The sequence below is a fragment of the Rhyacophila brunnea genome, unplaced genomic scaffold (genome assembly GCF_057557595.1).
Source record: "Rhyacophila brunnea isolate RB1 unplaced genomic scaffold, BYU_Rbru_1.0 scaffold_9, whole genome shotgun sequence".
Lineage (NCBI taxonomy): Eukaryota > Metazoa > Arthropoda > Insecta > Trichoptera > Rhyacophilidae > Rhyacophila > Rhyacophila brunnea.
The window spans coordinates 18,953,762-18,974,460 of record NW_028233361.1 but is presented as its reverse complement, the minus strand read 5'-3'; the positions used below and the strand labels follow the sequence as shown (position 1 = coordinate 18,974,460).

Below are 20,699 nucleotides of genomic sequence, written 5' to 3'. Positions count from 1 at the left end.
AGTCACTGATATTGCAACAATTATTTATGGACATTATTTACCAGGAAATTGAGTTTTGAATGGCCGAAATGTTGAAGGCAGTGGTGGAAGCAGCCATAAGTACTGTTCAGTTATACGGAATACAGCAGAAAACGCATTTTGAAAATAGCCAATAAACTGGATTATTTGTTAGTTTTTTTAAATTAATAAAAGTTCTTTTATTAATAGTAATAATCAATCGAGGTATATTCTGGTAAACGGTTATTTTAAGTTTACTCGCGAAGCTTTTTGCAGGCCCTGCCGTGGTTTACCTATTGTGGCATGAAAAGCATATCGAGCCATGTCGCCTGACATTGCCAAGCCGAGACAGCCTCCTCTTCTTGGAGGAGTCATCTCAACATCAGTTGGATTCGAATCGCGGCCGCAGTGAACGCGTTTCAAGACCTCACTCACACTCAATACATTGCGTTTAACTTGCATATTCGCAAACAAAATAACGTTAATATATTTTTAAACAATAGTGAAAAATAGTTCAAAAACATTAATCATTTTAAGTAATGCAAAGTGTTAAAATATGTAAATAATGAATTGCTTAACAAAAAAACATGTGTAAGATATTAATAATTAAACTGACATTGTTGTTATACCTACAATATATTGTAATTATTATATTAGTCTATTCCCATTATTTTATAACATTAATATTTATACACTAAAAATAATAATTTCCTCATCTTTTTCAACACTTAAAATTTAATAAAATAAAAGTCAGCTAAACGTTTTTTGCATAGGCATCCAGAGTTCACATGCATATTCAAAAAACTATTACCCAGTCACTGCTATAATGAATACATTATTTAATCACCACTATAACACTTCACAACAATGATTGTGTGTCGATTAGTTTAAACTAAATAATATGTAATAATACGTAATTTTTTGCTTAGATATACGATCAATAATACGATTTTTACGGTTTAGATTTAGTCCATTCCTGATAGGAAAATGCAATATTAATATAAAATAAAAAATTAAATGGTTAAAAATCCTGGAAATGAACAAAATCATAATATTATAATAAGGTATTTTTTTTATTCAACTAATAATTTTTATAGAACTTGTATAAATTTTAAAACACCTCAGATAGTAATTTTAAAAAAATACACTAGGCGGGACTTGAACCCACACAGAATGGAATCTGGCCAATGTGCTTTACCAATTATGGTCACCTACACCTTACCTAATTACGACGAAATTAAATTATAGTTCATACATCTGAAGTGCTTCACAATTAGCGTCAATATGGGCAATGCGATTTTGGGGTTTGAATCAAGGTACTAATAATAGATAGACACTTACCTTGATTCCTAGTCGACGTCAGGATCTCTCCAAAGTTTGGTTTCGGATTCTTTCTAGTGGTTATATATCCAGTGCTCGAAATGAAAAGTTTACGAACCGGAGCGCTCGACAATTTTTCTGAAGATATTTACATAGTCATCAAATCGTATGTGTATTTTATAAAAATAAGTGTGTCAGATTTTCTATTCTATGGTCTATCTAGCTCAGATGGTCAACATATTTTTTCCATGAGACGGAGCGATAATTTTACAAATTTCACGAGCCGGAACGGCGCTCCGGTGCGTTCCGTACCATTTCGAGTCCTGTATATGTCTGAGGTGTTTTCAAATTATACGATAATAATAAATCGGCGGTCAGATAAAATTATTATTTAATTATTGGGATAATTTTGATTAAGTATACTGTTTTTAATTTTTCTTATAATAACAGATTGGACATGAGTATAGAATGCTTTTCATTAATAAACCAAACGACATCTTCGCAGAAATTGAGACAATATTCTTGCATAAATATGTTTGCGATCTCCACAATGATGTCGTTTTTGGTCACATACATACTATAATTTCGCAATAAGTATATTTGTATGTAAATCCTTTGACGCGACGCGAATCTTTTAAAGATCATTTTGTAATGAAGAAATGCGAAAACCTTGTGCGAAAATGCATATGTAAATAAACTGTTCTTTTCGCTGCATACGCAATATGACAATGCATGTGAAATGCATCAACAATATTGGTGCTCACGTTATTTCATTAGTACATATAGCAGTTATAATTAGAAATAACTCTTATATAGAATACACAATGGGTCGTCCATAAAGACGTCACACGATTTTCCCAGCTCCCTTGCTCCATCGCCACATTTCATCACAAAAGTTTTTCTTCCTCACTGTCCAAATTACTTCACATTATTGACATCACCCTCAAATCGTTAGAAAACAAATTCAATTGAAAATGATCAATTTCAGTCAGATTTTATCCTCAAAAGTATTTTTTTGGTTTTGTGATTTAACTTTTTTACAACCCCCTAACCTATTCATCACACAGGGGCGCGCCAAACGGGGGTTTTAGGGGTGCGAAACACTCAGCAGCAGGATTCAAAGGGCGGTAAAAGTAAAAAAAAACAGTTTTATGATTATATTAAAAAAAATACCATGTCCGATCCTAAGATTATATGGGCCTCCACGAAGTGTTGTTTTAACAGTTTTTTTTTTCGTTTTTACGAGAAATAGATGTAAGCTACTTGCTCAACCTAATACGTCCATACCTACTCTGGGTACAAACGCATTGAAAATGTGTTCGAAAAGGTTCGAACCCTAGACCCATGACATTATTAAAATAATATTTTATAAAATAAACTTTATGTTGAAAAAAGTCGACTGCGGCGCAATTTTATTATAAATAAATATTGTGCTACTGTGCTACATCGATACGTCTTGTCCATGGATTTAAGATTCCTACTTGACATTATAATTCAGAATGTTATATTATTTAATTGGTAAAAAATTAATAAGTATTAAAAATAAGTATTTCCACTTTTCTTTGACTTCTGTCATATTTTCACCAACAATGGGGGAGGGGGGTTTTGGGATGGCACCCGGGCGGCAGCTATCCTTGGCGCTTCCTGTCGTCACATATCTTCACATTATATCAGTCCCCGTCCCAACCCTTAAGTAGTGACCTCTCACCCACGACTACTAAATGCCCTCATTGGGTGGCGCATAATATGATTATTACATATTAGTATTATATTATATTAAATTGACTAACTGTAACTATCAATACCTACTAACAATGTATTTTGTTACCAATATCTTTAGACACTCCAACTTCAAACCATACATTAATAATTATTGTCTATTATTATAAATACGTAAATTTCTCATTAGTTGTTTTAAGCATATTATATTCTTTGGACTACAATCACTATAGGATAATAAATATATACATAAATAATCATTTTTTACAGTACCTACCTGCAATAATAATTCTGTCAAAATATAAAGTTAACAACATAAAAAATCGTTCTTGATGAGCTAGTCCTAGTTAACCCATGTGATAATTGCCTACTGAACAATATTTTCAGTGTGTTTAATTTTTGACGTGTAACAAGCATTGTTGTTGGGAGTTTAGATCATAATTTAACGAGACGTTGAGTAGAAAGATTGTTTACCGCAATCAAGAGTCCCGTAACAGTGTTGAACCGTGTAATGCGCTCACTTAACAACCCTCCTGTGACAAACCAACTCCTCAAGTAGACCGCGAATAGAAGACAGCGATAATAATTCACAAGATGATATTCTTCCGGACATCTATACTGGTCATCTCTCTCACATTGGTAAGAAGAATTTAACTAATCTATAACTGATAATCCATTAAAACGTTACCCAAATAATAAAACCTTCTTTTAATATTTTGTACTACGTATCGTGGGTTCTGCCAAAAGTTAGTAAGTCTCGAAACCATGTTATGGAGTAATTGCAATTTGAAATTTTCACATTCCCTACAAAATCAGGAATAATGTTAATTAATTTGTGTTTTATATGCATGTGCTATTATATCTGATCACCTTAATTTTTTTCTAGCATTCATATTTATATTTATAGAAATATAATCCGTTGTTAACTCTAAATATGTACCTAAATTATCCACTTACCAACTTTTGGCAGCAACCCCATGATACTACTTAAATAATTTAGCGAATCACATAATACAGGTGAGTTTTTTATGTTGCGAATTTATTCTTCAAGTTTAAGTTTGGTTCTCCAAGAAAGTGTGAAAAAATGTTAGAAAAAAGTATAGATACGGCACCGCACTACGGCAAAGGTATAAAATTGCAAACCAATCACCCTGCATCACACGCGATCTTAATTGGGCGTAGCACGAGGCCCTGCTTTTAAATATGAAGCATAACCTGTTGTTTATATCCGGAATTGTCTTAAGATCAGTTAACCAATGCACTCAAGTGTGCTTTTACTGAGTTTGCGTGACTTTAAAGAAAAACTGAAAAAATTAAACAATAAAATATAAAACTGCTGAAAGATCTAAGTAAAGAGTTCTTCATGGTCGCATTATCGTATTGAGATTTTTTTAAGCAATAAAAGTGGTCTTAGTTAACTTATCAGGTTGGTCGGCCCAATGGGCCCAATAGCTGGTTTTACGGACTGAAGTAACTCTTGTCTTTCGGTACATATTTCTGGATATTTCCAAGGTATGTGGTTTGCATTTCGAACTTCTCAGCTACATGGACATGTTGGTAGACGAACAAGTCCATGCTCATGAAGCTTGCCAGCGAAGCCACCACATCCAGTCAAAAATTGACCGGTGTGTTGGCCAGGAGTCAGTGCGGTTATCTCTAACCATCATTGTACATACGGAGAAGACAAATAAGTGTGCCTGAAAATGTCTACCAGGGCTTCGACGCCGCATCCAGTGTCATTAGACGTATCGTTCGCATTCTCATGTACAATAAATTCTTCATTAGCAAATAGGGATGGTGGCGTATGTTGAAAGTTACCAACGCACACCTCCTCCCTTTGAAGAACATGCACCGAATACACAGCATATACAATATACCAGTGGTCCAATTACCTATATTCTCAGATATCTTAGTTAAACAGGTGCGAAAAAATGTTTTAAAATTTCAAATTCACGTCAAGATTAAGCATGCCTTCTCTTTACAAGTTAAAATTAACTGTATTCGTTGTCAGTGTGTATTTACCTTTTGGTGAGTGCACATAGTGCCTGAAGATGCCGAAAGTCGAAGCCCGGGATGCAAAAAACTACTTTAATCGAACAGTACATAACTTAAATCCATTAGAATTCATGGGATTCCAGGAATGGGTCCAGCGTGCGGACCTAATGGCTTGAACAGAGGTCTACCAACAAATTCTTGTTATACTCTTTAATGATACATATTTGTAAAGGCCAATATATGAAGCGCCTAGTTTCAAAAGCCCCTAAAACGGTTTTAAGTAGTTCTGAGAAAAATAGGAAAAACGATTTTAGGTGGTATGGGGAAAAATGAGAAAAAATCATATCTATTAAATCTGTGAACTTTATGTATTTATTTTTTAATTCGTTACATTCTAAAGAGTATTTTGGTTTTGCATTTTAGGGGTATTTGAAAATCACACCCACCCATTTTAGCGGGTTTTGAAATTTACCCTAATTTTTGATCATATCTACCTATTAACGGTTTTTGGCGTTTCATAAAGTTCAATCTTTAGCCATAATATAGGTAACAAAAATATCCATCTAAATACATATCTAACTTAAAAATTTTCAAAAACCGTTTTAGGGGCTTTTGGAACTAGGCGCTTCATATATTATATTCTGTATTTAGGATAATAATATTAATAATATACTGACTTACAGTACATATTTTAATACATTTATGATAATCAATCTCCCATTAGAATTAAGTTGTTAAGCTCTGAATAAAAGAGCTTTATCGGATAGCCTAACACAATAAATACCATCATTAAAATAAATGATTCATTATTAACTATTCACAAGGTGTAACTGTTCGTTTGGATCAGATATTATATTACAATTACAATAACGTGCTGTAACTACAAAATTACTTCTGTTTTTACGGAAACAAAACATGTGTACGAAACTCACCTGTACCTTGTAATTATTATTATACTGTCTGCCTTTCCGCTATACGAGCAATGTATGTCGTCTTATTTTGCAGTCAACCACCCAAACATAAAAGTACCCAAGTATATGGTATTTAACTTTAAATTATTTCTGCCAATTCTGACGCTAAGTTTCTTTTAAAAATTTTAATCAATGTGTCATCACCAACGACAATGCACTGAGGGTCTTGGATGCGTCCATAGAATGTCTCCATGCTGATTTTACCGCCATAAACTACATCAGTCGGAGTGTTGGAGCGGACCATTTTTTGAGTTGCTTCGCTCCGGGACCTAATACTTGCTCCAGCTCCGCTCCAGAGTCTGCTCCGCTCCGGGTAAAACCGGGTTTTAATATGTATTATATGTACTTATATAAATATTAAACATTTTAAAAATAAGTAGTTTTGAAATAAGATTTATTATTCGTATTCTATAAACAAAATCCTGACAGCAAATCGTCTTTATTATCTACCTTTTCTGTAAAAAAAAAAGCAAGTCAGGCTTATTTATCACTCGGCAGTGTTGGTGTATTTCAAATAATTCCAGTTTTGCAAAGCGTCAAATATAATATTTTCATCTGATTTTAGGATGAAAATGTAATAATAAAATGAACATTCGGAGCAGGAGTACTACAAATTTTCAGTGCTCCTGCTCCATTCCTACTCCGGGTAAAACCCTATTGCTCCACTGCTCCGTGCCCCTGCTCTGAGCTCCGCTCCAACGCTCTGACACCAGTGCACTTTTAAGTCGGTGGGATATTGATTACCAAAAGTAGAATTTGGGTAAAACCAAAAAAAATCTACCCTTTAATTCTTCCCAATCTTCTATAGATATTATAAATATTTTGTCTTCGCTTGATAGACATGCGGGTAGTTCCATTTCATTGGTAAAATTATTGTCCTCTGTGTTAAATACCTATTTTGTCCTGGTTATGATTTTTCCACTTTGTCAATGTCACCAGTATTTCCAAAAAGTTTATATTGTATTGCATAATTGCCTACTATATCGGCTGTTATAATAGTCTAGTAATTAAATTTGAATTAAAGAAATCTTCTTATTAGGCTGGAAATATAATTGTCTTATAAATGTAAATTAAACTGTGTTTTTACCTATGCACTGTTGAGCAATTACTTTCTTTAGAGAAAACTGCGTTTTCTGCTTTTTAAATTGATCTCATTTTATTAATTATATTATAGAAAAAATACTTTTGATTATCGAATCGCAAAATTCTGATTTTTTAAGGATATATTATCAAATACACATAAGTAAATCGAATAAAAACACGAATTTTATTAATTATGGTTTCATGTCTGAGATAATATTAATAATTTAGTATGAATGAACGAAATCATTTATCTTCTTCATAATATTATATTATGAGAATGAAACATCTTCCAAAAGCTCTAATTAATTAAATAAATTTTACTTACAACTTAGATAAGCAATGGGAACCCGAAAAGCTAAATGTATTACGTGTGAATTAAATACAACTCATAAAATTCAAATGATAAACGGACTGGCATTGTTTTTTTATTATTATCAAACTGATACATCTCTATTAGCCAAAAAATAGGTAACTATTTTATCTTTATAACGCCAACTAGCATAATCTATTTCCTCAGATAAAATACGGATTACATACTAATTATTACAAAAGTTCTCTAAACTAAACTGAATTATAATAAAATTATTCTATGTTGTTTTTTATCACTAATTTTCGTTTCTATTCTGGCAGTCCACTGTTAAGGCGAACTTTACCACTAGTAACGTGTGTACACATTGTCTATTATGTATGCCAGTTCGGTGTTACAATATCAGTTAGAATTTTGATTCCTGGCTACCATAATGAAAAAAATCTTTACTGTAGATATGTAAGAGAATATAATATCTTTCCTTAGTATTTCAATATCGAAAATGTCACACGCATGCTAAAATATTACATATTGCAAAAAAGCCTTCCCGTCTTTAATTTATCATTACTATTCTTATGACAAATTATAATAACATTTACCTTATTTTAAATTAGGAAAATACATAATATGCTTTCCCACAACCACCCGCCATATCTCCACACCCTTACCGGCGTCTACCGTGAAATAACAAACGAGAGATTATACTGGGAACTACCCAACAACAACTTTTGAAGACCCTGATTGAAAATATCCTGCACTTGTGTGTAAAAATATTATTAAAAGGTATTGAAAGAGAATGAATCTATATACTATAATAATTATTTAAACCAAAATTTTCATAATGTTTATACAGATTTATCGAGAAAATAGGTTTTTTGTAAGAAGTGTATGATTCACATCTTTTGTTCACATAATTAATAGATTATTTTAGATCGGGGATGGTGAACATGCACGAAAAACTAAAAAAATGTTTGTGATAATGAGTGGCGTACCAAGTGTTTATTTTTAATTCAGAACCGCATGTGCAGGTTTGAACAAGCGATGTTCCTCGGTACATAGCCCATACCCAGATACTCCGCACTTTGAGTCTAGCTATGGACAACTGACTTGTAACATTCTCAAGATCAGCCGTATCAGTCATGAGATTCAGACGAAGAAAAAGAAGAAGTGATACATATTCCATTTTTCTATTTTTTTTCGTTCTTTGGGGGGGGGGGGGTTCGGACTCGAAACCTCCCCCTATGTGTGCACACCTGTTTATTTAGTAAATAATCATTAAGTGAATTAGTAGATAATAAATTAAATGATAGGTATTATCAATACGCCAACCCTGAAGACACGTTAGTCAAGTAAATAAATAAATAATCGATACAATTTACCGCCAATTGCCACCAGCAAGTTTGTAGAATAAGTCATGTAGGTAGTACACGCAAAAAGCGCGGCAAAAGGTGCAAAAGTAAATGGAATAAATCATTATCACGAAAGCCGATGGGTACAGACTAGTGTGCCGTAGTCTTGTGCATTGTACAAGACGTATTCATAGCGACAGTGGTGTATAGAAATAGAAGATAGTAAATAGTAGATACGACTTTGTTCTGCTCAGTCATAGAAGCGTGTCGCGGTGAGCGGGTCAGATCGCCCGTTAGTCGTTCTCGCGGCGTGACGGTTAACGCTCACCGTATATAAAAATATAATATTGCACTCGTATGCCATAATTTTAATACGACGCCGTATCCCCAAATGAATAATAATATGAGTATTTATGGTTCGTTTGGTAACGCTATCGACTGTCAAACTAAAGCGAATGGCTGTCAAATTAACGAAACGGTAATGCACAACCGTCTTAAATTTGGAATAACATTGTCAACTTACTCGGCCTGGTTTGATAATAGCAGTCAATAATTGAATCTTTTTACGGTTCTTGTCGGTTTACGGGAAGCCAGCAGCATACAAATTTTGAAAATAGCCTTCGGTTAGGTTAGATTTTCATTCTCTAATTCATGAACTTTGCCAAAATCGGCTATGAAAATTGGCGCGGTTACCGACTTTTACAGTTTTTACTGTTAATCAGATGGTGTAAGTCATCACCATTATTATCAACGCCATTACAACCCAATCTAGGTCTTGGCCACCACCAGAAAACGTCTCCACTCCCGGATATCTGCTACAAGCTACCTCCACACCCTAGCCTCAGAGATAATGTGCTTCTTTCAACACACTTCAACCATCAACTAGGTCTCCCGACCCTCCCCTTCTCCCGTGTGGGAAGTTGAAAAGGAGCCTCTTGGGTAGTTAGGTGTCTTCCATCCTTGAGATATGGTCTGCCCAATAGAGTCGCCCCATCTATGAGACGATTCTTTGGTCTCACTTTCCTCGCCACGTGCTATCCATCGCACACGACTCCGAATATATGCTAAACTAATACTAAATATTTTCCTTTGAAATATATATAGCTTAGTATTTCATCAATATATAATATATAAAATATGTGCAAAAAAAGCACCAACTAGTAACCAATTATACATCCACCAGAATAAATTGTCCGATGAGTGAGGGCGCCACATGCTACCATTTGACATAATATCATTCAATACTTTTTATACTGTGTTGAGCTTAGTTCCAAATTCGAACACCTGACGATTTACAATGGTATAAATATGTATAGTAATAAATACATCTCAGTTATTAAATTGGTTACCAGTAATGCCGAGTAGCCAATTGTTCCTAAAACTCTATGCAGATTAGAGTATACGCTTCATAACTTTGCACTCCGACTCTAGGATGAAAATGATGTAATATACTTATTCTAAAAATATTTTTTTTACATTTTAAGTGAATATCATTTGATCTAATTTTATGTGAGGTAATCATGCAAAGATGCGTATCAGTGTAGTAAAAAGTGCAAAAAAGTGCAAAGTTATAAAACGTATACTCCACCTATCTATCAATGTATTTGTTATCCCATATCTTCACCTAAATAAGCTATTGGCGAATTTAATGTTATATTAAACGAAACAAATTCCTGCAAATTATTGTCAGGCACCGGGTTGTCTGTTATTGCCTTGAAAGGCCTTGGCGCCATGCGTATCGGATACAAATACAAAATGATCGAACACATTACGCGCCATAATTGCTGAACATCTCATCGCAGAGCTGCAGGGCTGTAATTCACACACAGCACATAATTCTACCTTTAATAAGGATCTCATAGCCAAAGAAAATTATCGATACCAATATGTACTTATTGAAAAATATATCAATTAGCCATTATCGATATAGCGTTCGTCTACTTGTCAGAATATATAAATTAAAATAATTTCATTGAGATTTTGAACGGGAGGCATGAAGTGTTTTAGGATAAATGTTGATGACAAGTTCAGGATGGATGATAGACGCGATGTTCGCTCAAACCGTATCAGATTTAGCACAGCGAAGGTAGATCAAATGCATTTTGGATAAGTCACTCTGTGGTTAACGACGGCTTAACTTTAACAAGCCTAGTCACCCCCGCTGTCTTGAATTAACTGAATTTAACTACAATCACGGTCGACTAATGACCTGTAACTGCTGATCGCCCTGACGTGCGACAATAACTGGGATTTTTGGTAGGTAGGAAAAAAGGAATGAGAGACACCATAATTGGCCAAACCAATTTATATTTTTAACACGTCAATCAGATTACGTGAATGTCATTTTCAAATACACAAGAAAATCTGCGTCACCTCATCGTATCCCTAGATTCACATTATATCACTCACGGCCTGCCGCAGAAGTGAGAGAAAGAAAAAATGTAAATTTATGTGCTTCAAATTGATTTGTGGATTCCTCTTACATATTGCAATAAGTACCCAAAAAAAGACCAAAACTTATATTTTTTTCCACGAATTGGAAAAAAAGACAATTCAGTGTTGTTTGCTTTGTATCCTCACGCCTCAGTATCCTCAACTAAATATACCTAATACTTACGTTTTTTCAAGTCAAAGAATCAGATTCTAGATCATTACCAGTTTTCATTGGATAGATCACAGCCTGCTTGAAATTTGACATTCATGCATTATTGCAAGTGTTCTTGAAAAAATAATAACATTGTGCATAATATGATAGTTCTAAAGTTGGGAACACTACTCTAAAGAATGTGATATATTTTTTGTTTCTTTTTTCAAATCTTACATTCTTTTCTTTCATAATATTATGGTATTTCAAAACATTGTTTTTATCATGCTTAACACCGATACCCTGCGTAATAACACTATCTTTATTGCACTTATGAAAAGTAAATTAAAAAATACTTTCTTTGCGTACCATAAAACTGAAAATAGCCCACACAACTGGATATAAGTGTAATCAAAATGTCGAACGCGTCTCGGGGCATCAATGTCTCAAGAAACAGTTAGGCATTCTCACTATTTAATTGTTCCCGCGAAAATTACTCAATTTGATACAGATCTTTTTTGAAAGACCGCAATAACAACGAGAAAAAAAACTCCGATTCAAATTTTAAAAGATTATATTTCCGTTTATAATTGATTTTGTTTTGATTGTGCCGCTCGTGTGAAGATGGCCTATATATTATTTAAATATATTTCGTTTTATAAGGTGCAAAGTAAAAATGTATTTAACCGTGTTTGCTGAGATGAATCCGGCCAGTTATAATTGCCGCGTACATACTTACTTGCCACATTAATTTTGCATTTAATCGTTATGCAAATAACGCTGTTATTATTGAGGTTTGCACTTTTTCAAAGAGTGTGTTAAGTGTGGTTCCATTCAATACAGCATACTGACCGCATAGAGTCAAAGGCCTGCTTAAGATTTTAATAACTTATTAATACGGTAATTGAGGAAAATAGATCATAGTATAAGCCGTATAATGAGTAATTATATAAATTAGGGATCGGCAACCGGCGGCCCATACGTGATTTTTTGCGGCCAGTGAACGATTGATCATACTAACAGAACATGCCACCGGTACGTTGAATTTAATGATATATTATTTTTAGTATAGAACTAATAAATAAATGTATAATATAGTGTGATACTCGGGTTTACGTTACTTTGCGAGGAATGGCAGGAAACTGAATACAATCTCGAATCGGGAACACATTTATCGGTGCTAATTAATTAGAGATTCAACAAAGCCGATTTATATGACAATTATTATACAATATACACGGCCATGGAATTGATTTTTTTACTTATTGGCCAAGTGCGCGATATGCTCTCTTGGCCAGAAAAACAAGCCAAGATTAGTTACATTTTGAATGGAATGCTTGTTGTGAAAATCTCAAATAATTCATCAAAATCGCCTGTATTATAATTTAACCTTGAAGCCATGCGAATGGATATTCTGCATATTACCTAGTTCCAATTAAAAAAAAAAAAAAAATATTTTGAAGTCAAATGACGACATGGCAGATACAAATGAAAATAGTAATTATTAATTAAATTGTATGTGAATATTATATGTTGTGCTTGTACGCAATGCATTTTCCTTGGCAGTTAGTAGTAAAACAATGATGATGAGAGTTGGCACTTTTATGAAAAATTTATAAAAAATAACATAATGCCAATATAAAGTTCCTAATAACTAATTTTCAATAATTTAGATATTATTTCATACATTCTTTGACGGGCTTTCCACTCAGTAATATTATAACTACATAGGAAAAATTATGCTCAACATTACCCCCCTCCTCCTGAACGCGAGGACCGATTAGACTCAATCTGTCCAATTAAGTTAAGACCGCATATACAGTAATATCCCGACTTACACTAACTCGGAGTTACGCGGTTGAAGTACCTATCCGACATTATTCAGATCCAGTTCCACCAGAAAATCACATGACAATTGCAAGCTTTACAGAAGGTATTAGCTCAATTGAAAAGGGCTTAATTTTTTTAGAAAACATAGACTCTATCGAAGAACGCGTTATAGCTATAAAGCAAGGAATAAAAAAAATATTAGCTTGCTACGCAGAAATTCAGCGTGAAAAAAAGATGGCATTGTGTTTATGTGAATTTGTTGGATTTAGATTGAAATAAGTAATAATTTATTAATAAGTAAGTATTTAAGTGACTCATTTATTTTTTAATATTTCGTACATAATTAATAATACATATTATTATGTGCAAAGGACATTTTTTTTTTTTTAATAAGTAATTTTCTTTTAAACTAGTTGTTAGCAATGTTTCCTGTAAGGTGTGCGCGTGTGCGCGCGCACACCTACCAAAATGTGTCCGCACATATTTTTTCATCCCCCGCACAGTCCTCACACAAAAATATTGGAAAATAATGTTTCCTTTGCCAGAAGGCGAAGGTCAAGTGCGACTAACGCGAGCACGCAAGTGAAATTTTACGTCAAGCGGGACCACTATGCCGAAGTATACGAAAAGAAGATACGTATATTAATGTTTATCAATGACCACCTATGTGCCGGGTCCTCTGCATTTCTTTGTCTTTGACATGTTTCAACTTGCAAGAAACATTGTCAGTACAGTCTCTCAGTAGTCCTTATTGTGAAAACATCACAGTTCTTACAATATTCACAATACGCACTGGGTGACACCAACCCTAGTTACGCCACTGCTCAGATGCGTTGATGATCCGCACACACAATAGAAAAATTAACGGGAACGTTGGTTGTTAGTCCTTGATCTTCTTCATCTTAGTGTATAGCTTTTTACGTATAAATGGAGCTCCGGGGCTGGGCCCCCCATCTCCTTCATCTTTTGGTAAATTTGGTTTGGTAAGCTTTATCCGAATTAAACAAAATGGAAATGCAAAGTTGTACCCCGACTTACGCAAATTCGACTTAAGCGATTTTCCTCGGACCCATCCATCGCGTAACTTTGGTGTATTGCTGTAGGTATGTATTTTGAGTGTGGGAATCGCACCTGGCGCCCCCATGTGAGTGGCCAGTGCCTGATGCATTAGACTACGAGGGCCGCTCTACTTTGTGATAGTCCATCCCATCAATTATCTGTTCATGAACACTTAACTTATTTGCGTTATAAAATTGCGTGACAAGAGACGCGTCTCATCTTATTCAAGATAATGTGTACTCTGAGAGATAGTATTTTGTTTATAATACACATTTAAGTGATACAAAAACAGAGAAAACCATTTTACTTTGGCTTTAAGAAAATGATAAAATCACTCACAATGTCAAAATCCCGTATTTACCTACTTGTTTTTTTTTTATAAATGCATGTAACGGTGTAATATCTCAATAGAGATAAGATTTATTAATCGCAGTTACTTACATAGAGAGACACATTTTATTACAACACTTTACCAGGTACACATTATTTACTGTTATTATAATATCTATTAAGTTAAACAAAATGCTGTTACCGCTTACATTTACATTTCAGATCCAAACTCTCAACAAGCCCAAACAGAGCGGGACAAAACTGAACATTTTGAAAAGAAGATGTTGAGAAAGGTCTTTGTGTCGAAGTTTTTTGTGACTATATGTAATTGGCACAGAACAGAATAAATAGAATTCCTACAGGCTATTACCCAATACACTAAATTTTAACGTAGGGTTTTGAATGTGAGTGTGAGTGTCCTCCGAAAATGAACCACACATTATAGACGTGCAATAGTTTGTGTTTGAACCTTCAAATACACCAATATTGAATGTGTGTCATTGAATAAACCGAGTGCAGTTGTCAGAACAAAGGACAATAATTGTATTCTTGACACGTGTTTAAGTTTATCCCATATTCTAACGCACACACACATTGTTACATTATTTCATTACTTCTTAAACTGGGACATGCTGCGATTATTATGTGTGCTTCCTTACATTATTTTCACATTTTACATATTTTCATCATTAGATCGTTTGTTTTAATATTGTTAATCGTCGTCAGTTGAATGCAGAACTATTCTAACTCACATTTGAAATAATTTGTAGAAGAGTTTTTTGAAACGGCCTACTTCAGTTATTTATTATTTATATAGACAAGCGTACGCACCATTTTTTCATCAATAATCCAACTAAAATATGATGCATACATTTATACATAAAAATAATAAGTAATTTCAGTAAGTTGTTTCAAAGAGCTCTCTTGTAAAAAAATCAAATGTAAGTTCAGCTGATGTCTAATAAATCTACATAACACGTATATACTTATATAATATATTACACGTCATCATGTTAACGTCTTTAATTTATAATTACACAAATGTTAGCATCATATAAATAAACAAATTTGGATCCAATTCAGTAAATAATCCTGCTAAAATTACTATACATATAAAAAACGTTTTAAAATTATCCATATGAGTTTCGGTAATGCGATTAAAAGGTACAGTAAAGCCACAGCCGCTCATGCTATTAACTACAAAATGATTATCACGCGTAGCAATGTTTACTATTATAATTTAATCTATTGAATATGTTTTTTTTTATATAACACGGTGTTTCATATTATAAAAAACTACGTGAGACTCGAGAAAATGTTGGGGGTCTTTTTAATCTCGTACTTAGAAAAAATGTTATCACCAACTTATGGTCGATCGATACTATTTACTGTTTTAAACAAATTATTTCGACTATCTCCAAATATGTCATGCATATTAAAAATAGTAGACAATAATATACTGAAAACAAAAGTGTAGGGCCGCGTTAAGTGGGGGTTTTGTGGGTGCGCTGGAACCCGGTGGCATGATTTAGGGGGAAGAAAAATACTCGGAAATCACAATAAAATTCAAAAAAAAAAAATCTTTACATATACTTAGTTTAAATGTAATACGTTCACAGCATGAAATTTAAAAATAAATATTTTTAAAACGGTATAAAGAACAAATAAATGTATGCTGTATAACAGTAAAAAGAGTAAATAGGTACAAAAATTATAACCTAGATAAATGTAAGTACCTACACCAAATGATCTAAGTCCTAAGTGGACCCTATTTTAAGAATTTATAAAGCAACGCCCACCTATTATATTATATATATATTACGTAGATTGAATATATCAACATCGGAAGCGATTTGGTTGAACAGAGTTAATGCTCTCCCAACTGGCTTCACCAATGGCAGGGTAGTTCTGCACCTTGGGGGAACAAACAACCGATTTCTACGATAATTATCAGGGACACACAGGTGCATACTACCAATAATGCCATAGTTTTCATTAACACCGCGTAAAAATACATATCCAAATATAGATATATTCTAGTGTTTAAACTACAGTATGTATACTATCTACCTAATACTTATTATTAAATAAATATTATATTCATTAATATAAACTGAAATCTATCTAAGATGGCACTTGCTAAATTGACACATTAACGCAAAATATAGTTTATTTGTGTATTTTATAGGTTTGCGTAAATGTGTAGGTACATACTGACTATTTTTCAGTGCGTAATGTAAATGACAGCCATAATACATTAATTTGTTTTGAAAATCTATCATCGAGCATTCATGAGAGATAATGTATGACTATTTTAATATCCCAGAAGTAACAAAAATGTTTTGATATACGAGGGTGGGTCAATAATTCCTTAGAAAAAAGCATTAAAACAGTTTTTATTTTTGTATTTTTTTTTTATTTCTCAACATAATCTCCTTGGAGCTCAATACACTTGGTTAGACGTTTCTCAATTTTTTTTAAACCGTCAGAAAAATAAGTTTTCGGAAGGTCCTCAAAATAAGCATTTGTCCGATCGATGACTTCTTCATTTGAAAAAAAACGTTGTCCACTTAGCCATTTTTTTAAGTTTGGGAAAAGGAAAAAGTCACTGGGGGCTAAATCTGGCGAATACGGTGGGTGGTCGACCAATTCCAATTTCAATTCTTCAATTTTAGCCATTGATCGTAAACATGTGTGAACACGGGCATTGTCCTGATGAAAGAGGATTTTTTTCCTGTTTAAATGAGGCCGTTTTTCTTCAATTTTGTTTTTTAGCTGGTCCAATAAAGATGCATAATAATCCCCTGTTATTGTTTTTCCTTTTTCCAAATAGTCAACGAAAATAATTCCACGTGCATCCCAAAATACAGTAGCCATAACCTTACCAGCTGATTTTACGGTTTTCGCCTTCTTTGGACATGGTTCGCCTTTCGCAATCCACTGCTTTGACTGTTCTTTCGTCTCGGGAGTATAGTGGTGTATCCATGTTTCATCTACAGTCACAAAGCGACGAAAAAATTCATCCGGATTGCGTTGCATGAGCGACAACAGGGCTTTAGAGGCCACCACCCTATTGCGTTTATTGTCGACTGTAAGCAAACGCGGCACCCATCTTGCAGAAAAATTTTTATGCCTAATTTGTCATGTAAAATAGAAATGACGCTACCTTTTGAGATCCCTGTAACCTCAATTATCTCACTCAACTTTAATCTTCGGTCACTTAACACCATATCGTGGATTTTATTGATCATTTCTGGTGTAGTCACCTCTACAGGACGTCCTGAGCGTGGTTCATCCTTTGTTGATGTACGACCACGTTTAAATTCATTTAACCAGTTATAAATAGTTGCAAGTGAAGGAGCAGATATGCCGTGAACTAAATCCAACTCATTTTTTATTTCCTTTGCTGTTAACCCTTTTATATTAAAATGTTTAATAACAGCTCTAAACTCAATTTTCTCCATTTTCCATTTTTCCATTTTCCACAAGCAATTTTTTTTTTTAAATGTACGAGAAACACACAATAACCCGACCAATCTGATTGAAACTTCGCAGCATACTGAATCGGTAGTGCCGCTGCATGAAAACAAACCGCTTACAGTACTAGTCGCGCCACCTGTCGGCTTTTCTAAGGACTTATTGACCCACCCTCGTAGGTAGTCGTTTTCTATTGTAAACCCCATTTATGGATACTATAAAAAATGTAAAAAGAATTATGGCATAGATTATAGAACAATGATTCCTGATACTAGCGATTAGGATTCCTATTCATTGTAAATATAATTTAAGAATTTACAAGGTGGACCGCCATATTTATAAGCATACATCTCAAAATACCTCTAATGATATTATTGTAAATAATATGTACATAATATTATGATGTATACTTCCTAATTATACATATATAAGGTTTGCCTTGTATGTTATATGCATTTATTGTGTTTTTCCTGAAAAATCTGTTTTAATGCAGGAAGTATGTATTTATAGAAACCACCAAAGTTCACATTTTTTTCATTTACATTTCCATTAAACGATTCAACCATGTGTCGAGGTTGCTTAGGATAACAACATAATTTGCAACTTTAGCAGAGGAAGTTCATTGTTCTTAGAAAATTATACAATTTCTAAAGAAGCAATAATTATTCAGAAACATTTCAAATTATCGAACAATTATAATAACAATTTTAATTGATCATTTATATTACACCTACAGTATTTATAAAGTGGGTGGTAATATTTAATTTTAATAGTCGACCTTGGATCAATTACGTACTTACTTTATGCTTATATTAATTGTAGTTGTTGGTCAATTCTCTCAAATAGATTTAACGAGATATCATCATCAGCCTGAATCTATCCACTACTGGAAGAAGGTCTCTCCAAGCTGATTCCACTTCTGTCTGTCATGTGTGTTGCGTTGCCACGCACTTCCGCAGAACTTAACCATTTCATCGATCCAGCGGCCTCTAGGTCTACCTTGTGGACGTTTTGTACCTCTTGGGTACAAAACGTACGTTGAGGGGCTTGTCAGTTCACAGTTTTAATGCGTATACAAGAAGTTCTTGTTCGACAATACATAAACACAACTCACCAAAGATGACGCTTGCTATCTCCCTGAAAATGGCTGGAGCAGCTTTAGGTTGAATATTTTTTTTTCGACCATGTCCGATCCTAATAAGATCATAATATGGGCCTCCACAGATTAGAGATTTGTATTAACAGATTTTTTACGAGAAATGGGTGTCAGTCACTTATTCAACTATTAGGTCAATATGAGTTGGTCCATAGGAGTTGAATACCCAGGGACGATCAGAGCAAAATGCAGCCTGTTCAACACTTATTAGCGTAGGTACTGGCGGGCCACAGTATCCAACGAATACCCAAATCAACTGTATGTACACATGTCAAGGACAAATGCTTGTTGCAGATAAGTAGGTGTGTTTTGTCAGAATAATGAACATAAAAACAATATAACCTCGCACCACATGTACGGTGAAGATACGATTTGGATATAGTTCGGTGAGTGTAGAGAATTCCCATTATTCAAGTCACCAGACGATGCAATGGGATATTGGCATGGCTTAGAAGACGAAAGAAGATTAACGAGCGACAGGAACTGCTGGTGGAAAGAAACACATATAGACAGGAAAAGAATACATGCTATTTATTACATCCGGCCAAACAATCCAATACAATACAGTTCTTGTACATATTATTGTACTGATTGATGGTCGCTATTTATGCTCTATGACCTATGTAATTCCGAAAGACATCTAAGACATCTCAAACGAACTACAGATGGGAATTTCGAAATTAATACGTAAGGCATTTGCGATCAGGCAGAAAATAATATTTTGGCAAAACACCTATAAAAACAAATCAACTTCGGTTTAGGACGTCGTGGTAGGTAGGTACTTGAGATCAAATTTTGCGAAATCGAAAATTAGAAACTTATCGTAAAGGAAGCAAACAAAAGAGTATAGGTACTTAAAAGATATTATGAAATCATCTTACGACTCCTAGTCAAGAAAAGATGTTGGCGCCCTTTGACGCATGTTGAAATACCGACACTGTGTCGATATATGGCAAACATTTTCTGGCCAATGCGAGTGTCACTCTCCTCGCAATAGTGCACATGGTCACAAACATTTATTTTGTCTGAGTTGGACCATTGTGTGGTACAGTATTAGATACAAATAACAGATATAAAATAAGTTCATATTTCAAGAGGAACAGCAAACAACCGTAATGTGTTGTTGATAGTATTGAATATGTCTTAGGAATAGTTTGAAAATGGTGCATTTGAACGTTGCAACCAGAGGGTTGGAGCGGACCCTTTTTTGAGTTGCTCCGCTCAAGCTCTACTCCGGGACCTAATACTTTCTCCAGGGTCTGCTCCGCTCCAGGAAATAAGTTTTAATTTGTATTATATGTATACAAATGTTAAAAAATAAGTAGTTTTGAAAATAAGATTTATTATTCATCCTTTCCATTAGTAACTCTATTAAACAACATTTTCGCCAGCAAATCGTTTTTCATTATCTGCATCTTCTGTCAAAAAAGTATCACTCGGCAGTATTTCAAATAATTCCAGTGTTGCATAGTGTCAAATTAATATAATATTATTATTGGATTTTAGGATGAAAATTTAATTA

General features: G+C 33.9%; 1 protein-coding gene across 1 annotated transcript in view; it reads left to right on the top strand.

Moving 5' to 3' along the window:
• Positions 1 to 3,502: 3,502 nt before the first annotated feature.
• LOC147063359 (uncharacterized) overlaps positions 3,503 to 20,699 on the top strand; it is a 42,388-nt gene continuing 25,191 nt past the window's right edge. Inside the window, exon 1 of the mRNA XM_085959660.1 lies at positions 3,503 to 3,675. Coding sequence (XP_085815786.1) covers positions 3,631 to 3,675 — 45 coding nt within the window. The 5' untranslated portion in view covers positions 3,503 to 3,630. The remainder of the gene's footprint in view (positions 3,676 to 20,699) is intronic.